Consider the following 6,382-nt stretch of genomic DNA (forward strand, 5'->3'; position numbering starts at 1 on the left):
TATCAATGAGAGAGAATCATTGATTGGCTGCCTCCTGCAGGCCCCACCCTGGGGATTGAGCCCACAACTCAAGCATGTGCCCTGACTGGGAATCGAACCGTGAGCTCCTGGTTCCTAGGCCGATGCTCAACCATTGAGCCACGCCAGCCAGGCATGTCCTCTATTCTACTAATATAGTGTATTACATTGATTGATTTTCATATGTTGAATAAACCTTGTACAAATCTCATTTAGTTCTAGAATATAATCTTTACTGATGTTGCTGGATTTTGTTTGCTAACATTTTGTTGAGGATTTTTGTTTCTATATTCATAGACATAATGAACATAAACACCGTAGTTTCCTTGTGATATTATTGGTATGATCTTGATATTCAAGGTAATACTGGACTCAGAGTGGGTTGGTAAGTGTTCCCTCATCTTATATTTTTGGAATACTTTGTGAAGGATTGGTGTCTATTCTACTGTAAACATTTTGCAGAATTCACCAATGAAGCTATCTGGGTCTGAGTTTTTCTTTATGGATAGATTTTTTATTATTAATTCAGTCTCTTTCCTGCTATCAGTCTATTCAGATTTTCTATTTCTACTTGAGTAAGTTTCAACAGTTTGTGACTTTCTAGGTTTTTGTCCACTTAATTTAACTAATTTGTTGGTCAATTTAGCTAAAGTTTTGTCCATTTTGTTGATCTTTTCAAATAAAGAACTTTGGGTTCTGTTGATTCTATTTTTCTATTCTCTATTTCATTCATTTTTCTATTCTCTAATTCATTCATTTCTGTTCCAATCTTTGTCATTTCTTTGCTTCTGTTTTGAGAGAGAGAGGAGAGAGAGAGAGAGACAGAGAGAGAAACATAATTTGCTGCCTCACACACACCAAGAATGGAACCCGTCACCTTTTGGCCTACCTGACAAAGCTCCAAGTAGCTGAACCATACCAGCCAGGGCTCCTTTTTCTTTCTTAAGGTGGAAAGTTAGGCTATTAATTTGAGATCATTCTTCTTTTTTAATATAGGGGGAGTTTAAATTTTTAAATTGATTTTAGAGAGAGAGGAAGGGGAGAAAGAGAGACATTGATTCATTGCTCCACCTATCCATGAATTCATTGGTTGCTTCCTTTATGTGCCCTGACCAGGGATCAAGCCCCAAACCCAGGCATACTGGGAAAATGCTCTAACCAAACGAGCTACCCAGCCAGGGCTTAATATAGGTGTTTACAGTTATAAATCCCCACCTAAGCCCTGCTTTAGCTGTATCTCATAAATTTTGGTATGTGTGTTTTTGTTTTCATTTAACTCAAAGTATTTTCTAATTTTCCCTTTCTTTCACCCATTGGTTATTTAGGAGTGTTCTGTTTAATATCTACTTTTTGTGAATTCCCCAAATTTTCTTCTGTTACTGATTTCTAATTTTATTCCTTGGTGGTCAGAGAGCATATTTTATATTATTTTAATATGTTTGAATATATTAAAGCTTGCTTTATGATCTAGCATATAGTCTGTTCTGGAGAATGTTCCATGTATACTTCAGAAGGATGTGTATTCTGAGTGGAGTGGCCCAAAGATATCTTTTTATTAGTTCTAGTTAGCTTACAATTTTGTTCGAGTCTTCTATTTCCTTTTTGATTTTCTGTCTGGTTGTGTTATCCATCACTGAAAGTGAGGTATTGAAAGCTCCAACTATTATTGCTGAATTATCTATTTCTCCATTTGATTCTGACAGTGTTTGTTTCATGTATTTTAGAGCTCTGTTACTAGGTGCATATAAGTCTATAATTATTATAAATTCCAGACATATTTATCCTTTTATTTTTATAAAACATTCTTCCTTGTCTCTATTAATTTTTGTCTGATATTACTATAGTAATAACTCTCTTTTGGTTATTGTCTATATGGTATATATTTTTCCATGCTTTTATGTTTCATCAGTTTATGCCTTTAAATCTAATGTGTCTCTTATATACAGCATATAGGTGCATCATATTTTTTTATTCATTCTGCCTGTCTCTATCTTATATTGAAATTTTTAATCCATTTAACAATTTAATGTACTATCTGCAATTTTGCTATTTTTTTCTATGTCATGTCTTTTTTGTCCTTCTATTCCTCCATTACTGCCTTCTTATGTGTTACAGATAGTGCTAGAGTACCACTTAAAGTCATTTAAAGTTTCTTTTATTTACTTCTAAAATTATTTTCTTGGTGGTTACCCTGGGGCTTACAATTAATATATTAACTCATAACTACTAGTTTCTTCTTGGAATTTAAATAGTCTAGTCAACATTAAGTCCAGAAAAATGAAAAGGAACTTTTCAACTCACAAACACTGTTTAGGTAAACGCTGGGAGGCTGCTGTGATAATAAGTACCTGCCTTTGGTATGAACACTTACCTTGTCTAATAGTGCATTCTGCCACAATCTAAAGATACTGAGGTAACTTCTATCCCTGGCACCAAAAGATGTAAAGAAAAACTGAAAATAAAAAAAGTAGGATAATTTTAGTGACATTTTAAAAAGGGGGAAAGTATCTGTCATGAAGCTCTGTTGGCATTTGCTATGGTCAAAGTAAACTAGTAAGTCACCACCGCCTACTTTACACACTCTTTTTAACTTTTTGTTACAATTGATGAAAAACAGGTAATTGGTGCATGGACAAGGTGTCTTTCACATTGTATCTTACAGCAAATACAATTTCATCAATATTTACTAGGGAAAGGAGCTTGAAATAGGTTGCTATTTATGTTCATCGTAGTTTAACTATGAAAATCAATCTAAATAAATTTATGGAAAAAATTAAAATTTTATTTATTCTAAACTTTGCAAAGAGATGTGATTTGGTAGCCCTTTGAGACAAGTATAAACAAAGAATATGAAAAAATACAGTGGATTTCAGAGATAAATTAATTTTTAAGGATCGTAATTTTAAATTATATCATCTTTCACCTGGCTGGCATGGCTCAGTAGTTTAATATTGACCTATGAACCAGGAGGTCATGGTTCAATTCCTGGTCAGGGCACATGCCCGGGTTGTGCCCTCATCCCCAGTGTGGGGTGCGCAAGAGGCAACCAATCAATGATTCTCTCTCATCATTGATGTTTCTCTCTCTCTCTCTCACTCTACCTTCCTCCCTGAAATCAATAAAAATACATTTTTTTAAATTATATCATCTTTCATAGTCTCAAATATCTAGAAATATCTAATCTCTGCTAATTATACATATAAAACACCCATATTAACAATAAACTTTGCTTTGAATTTTGTAAGAGAGAAATAGCATGTTTCAACCTCTAAGTCTATGTTTGCATGTAACCCTATTTCTTCCTATGCATTTAAGTGGATTTTTGTAGTCACATTTTAATATAGGCTCTTATGAAAAAATCTGACAAGTGGCAGCACTAACTATAGTTTCTGTGTATCATCTCCTCCCTTCCCCTAGTTTGTGACTTTTTATGATTAAATGTTTATTTCCAGGAATGAGAAAGCTCAGTCCTATGTTTGATTTGTTAAATAAAATATCAAACTAATAATATTTCAGGTGTTACATTTTTCATACAAAGATGTTAAAGTATAATTTTCTAATTAATAAATTGAAACCTTGCTATATAATAGTCTCCAAAAAGCAAACTTTTTAGAACAAGAACACAGCTAGGAACTTTTCCAAATAGGATTACATACATAACATGTGACCTAATGTCACACACAGAGCCCTAATCAATTTTCCAGATGGGTATAGAAAGATTTTTCATATATCTCCAGTAAGAAATGGCAGATATTACAGGTGGATAATATAAATGATGGCGGTTAAAGATAATTCCCATCCTAAAATATTATTTAAATGATTGTGTTTAATTGTATGCTACCCAAACCTCTGTTCACCAGAATCATTTGTTTGTATTACTTGCTATTATGCATAAAAAACAATTATAGAATTATTGCTGTATTAGAAATAATAAGGATGGTTTGTTAATGCTTAATCTATCTATTTCTTATAATGAAGAAATGATAAATATGGAATAAAGTTCTCTTTAACTATAAAGTACAAAAATGTTAGCAGTCATTTAACCATCAATAAGTATTTAAGTATACAGAAATCTAGCATGAAATTCAATGTATTTGATTAGATATCCATAATTCTAAGAAGAATTGCTTATATTCCTAACACTGATGATTAGTATAGGCAGATTTTCTCCACATTATGTAATAAAGCAAAGGCAGGAAAGTTTTTCACCTTTTCACTGTCGGTAGCGATCTGGATAGCATTTGGGATGAGTCGAGCAGTTTTCTCCTTGGTCATGAAGGTTATGTTTTTTAAAGCAATAGAAATCTAAATACACAAAAGGAAAAAAAATTTCAAAATGGATTTTTTTTCATAATACATATAACACAAAACACCAAGTATTACATCAATTTAACCCAGACTAGAAAAACCTAAAGGAGTTCATATTAATTACATGTTTGTTTTTTCTCAGAAAAACAGAGTCAGCAGTCAGACATTCTTCCTTTCAGTAATTCCACGCTTCAGCTCCTATCTCTAACGTTAGGATGAAGTGTGAAAAGACATGTGGGTGTTCATGTTCTACACACACACACACACAATTCAGACTGTGATAAGACATGATTTTGGCAGTCAAAAGGAAGTATAATCAAGCTTTTTTCAATCTGAAATCTTGTATTACATATGTACACATGGAGCTCAAAGTATTAAGAAAAATATACTGCACACTTCTACAGCACATATTGTGTTTACATATATACAAGTATAGATATACAAATATATAAAAATTTACTTTAGGATTTAAAGTACATTACTTTTAGGAGTTCTGTATACATTTCTATCTGCAATTATTTGTATCAACATATCAAATCAAAACATGTCTTACTGTAGTTTCCCATTTGAAGATGTTGCTATGGAAACATAGCCAGTTTTCTGAAAGGTATAGTCGTCCCTGAAGCAAAATGTCTTTCTGAAGAGCACAAGCATAATCTACACAAACAAGGAACAGCTTAGTCACAAAAACATGGCAACTTAACAAATCTTATACTACTTTAGTACACAGAAAATCATCACTCTTCATTCATTAGTTTATACGTTCATTCATTCATTTATTCATTTACTCATTCGTATTCTTTGTGCACCAGACACTAGGGTTACCAGAAAAGGACCCTGGCCTCATGGAACACAGTCTAGAGGGGAAGGCATACAATAAACAAATAAATGTATAAGTATAATGACCAAAGTGTAGAGAAAGCTCTGAGAGAATATAACAAGGCATACACAGGTATGGGGGGTGGGGCAGGTAGGAAGTTAATCAGGAAAAGTTTTCCAGAAAAAGTAATCTTTAAACTGAGACCTACAGATCAATAAAGGGTCAGCGAGACCATGAGGGAACAAACAGTATTTACAAAGGCCCCATGGTAGAAAGAAGCACAGCACATTTAAGCTACTCTATACAAAAACAGATCTCGGGCCTGGAGAAGCTAGGCAAGGGAGGGTGTCTCAGGCCCTGGTGAGCTGTGGACCTGATGAGAAGCCCCTGATGCGTTTTAAGTGGAAGGGGCATGATCAGTTGTATCTTTATTCACACTGGGAGAATGGATTCAGATAAATCAGTTGGAAATCCAAGGGAAAACTGACGGTGGCCCAGACCAAAATATGATAGCATTAAGAGAAAGAAGTAGGTAGATTCAAAAATATTAAGAGGTAGTACTGATGGAAAATTGGTGATTAATCAGATGTCGGACAAAGGTGCCGGAGGGATAACTCCAACAAGTGTGTGTGTGTGTGTGTGTGTGTGTGTGTGTTAGTTTGTTTTTTAAAAGTTGATCCTCTCGCTGAAACCGGTTTGGCTCTGTGGATAGAGCGTCAGCCTGCGGACTGAAGGGCTGAAGGGTCGATTCCAGTCAAGGGCATGTACCTGGGTTGCAGGCACATCCCCAGTCGGTGGGGGATGTGCAGGAGGCAGCTGATCGATGTCTCTCTCTCATCGATATTTCTAACTCTCTATCTCTCTCCCTTCCTCTCTGTAAAAAATCAATAAAATATATTAAAAAAAAAAAAAAAGTTGATCCTCTCCACACCAGCATTAAAATCCAGCAAAATCAAGAGTACTGGTAAATGCCACTGCCTATCACAAGTTAATGCCATGCTTCTAAGATTAAGATCTGACTCTTTGGCTAATGTAAATACTAGTAGTATTGCTAAATTACCAATTATACAAGATATAAAAGGCTGCTATGAGGAGATTTAGTTAAACTGATAAATTTTAAAACTATATATACAGTGGTTAGGAATTTTAGGAAAACTTGTGGAGGTTATAAACCTCAAAATATTTAAGTTTAGTCATTAAAATTCTAAGCAAATACTGAAAATTGAGCAAAGTAAT

At 34.1% G+C, this 6,382-nt stretch overlaps 1 protein-coding gene across 1 annotated transcript in view; it reads right to left on the reverse strand.

Annotated features, from left to right (window-relative positions):
* Window positions 1-6,382, reverse strand: part of GRAMD1C (GRAM domain containing 1C) — an 81,072-nt gene that overhangs the window by 52,413 nt on the left and 22,277 nt on the right. Inside the window, exons 4-6 of the mRNA XM_015570393.1 lie at window positions 4,880-4,983; window positions 4,228-4,323; window positions 2,390-2,470 (exon numbers count right to left, since the gene is read on the reverse strand). Coding sequence (XP_015425879.1) covers window positions 2,390-2,470; window positions 4,228-4,323; window positions 4,880-4,983 — 281 coding nt within the window. The remainder of the gene's footprint in view (window positions 1-2,389; window positions 2,471-4,227; window positions 4,324-4,879; window positions 4,984-6,382) is intronic.

Source organism: Myotis davidii, unplaced genomic scaffold (assembly GCF_000327345.1).
Source record: "Myotis davidii unplaced genomic scaffold, ASM32734v1 scaffold201, whole genome shotgun sequence".
Taxonomy (NCBI): Eukaryota; Metazoa; Chordata; class Mammalia; order Chiroptera; family Vespertilionidae; genus Myotis; species Myotis davidii.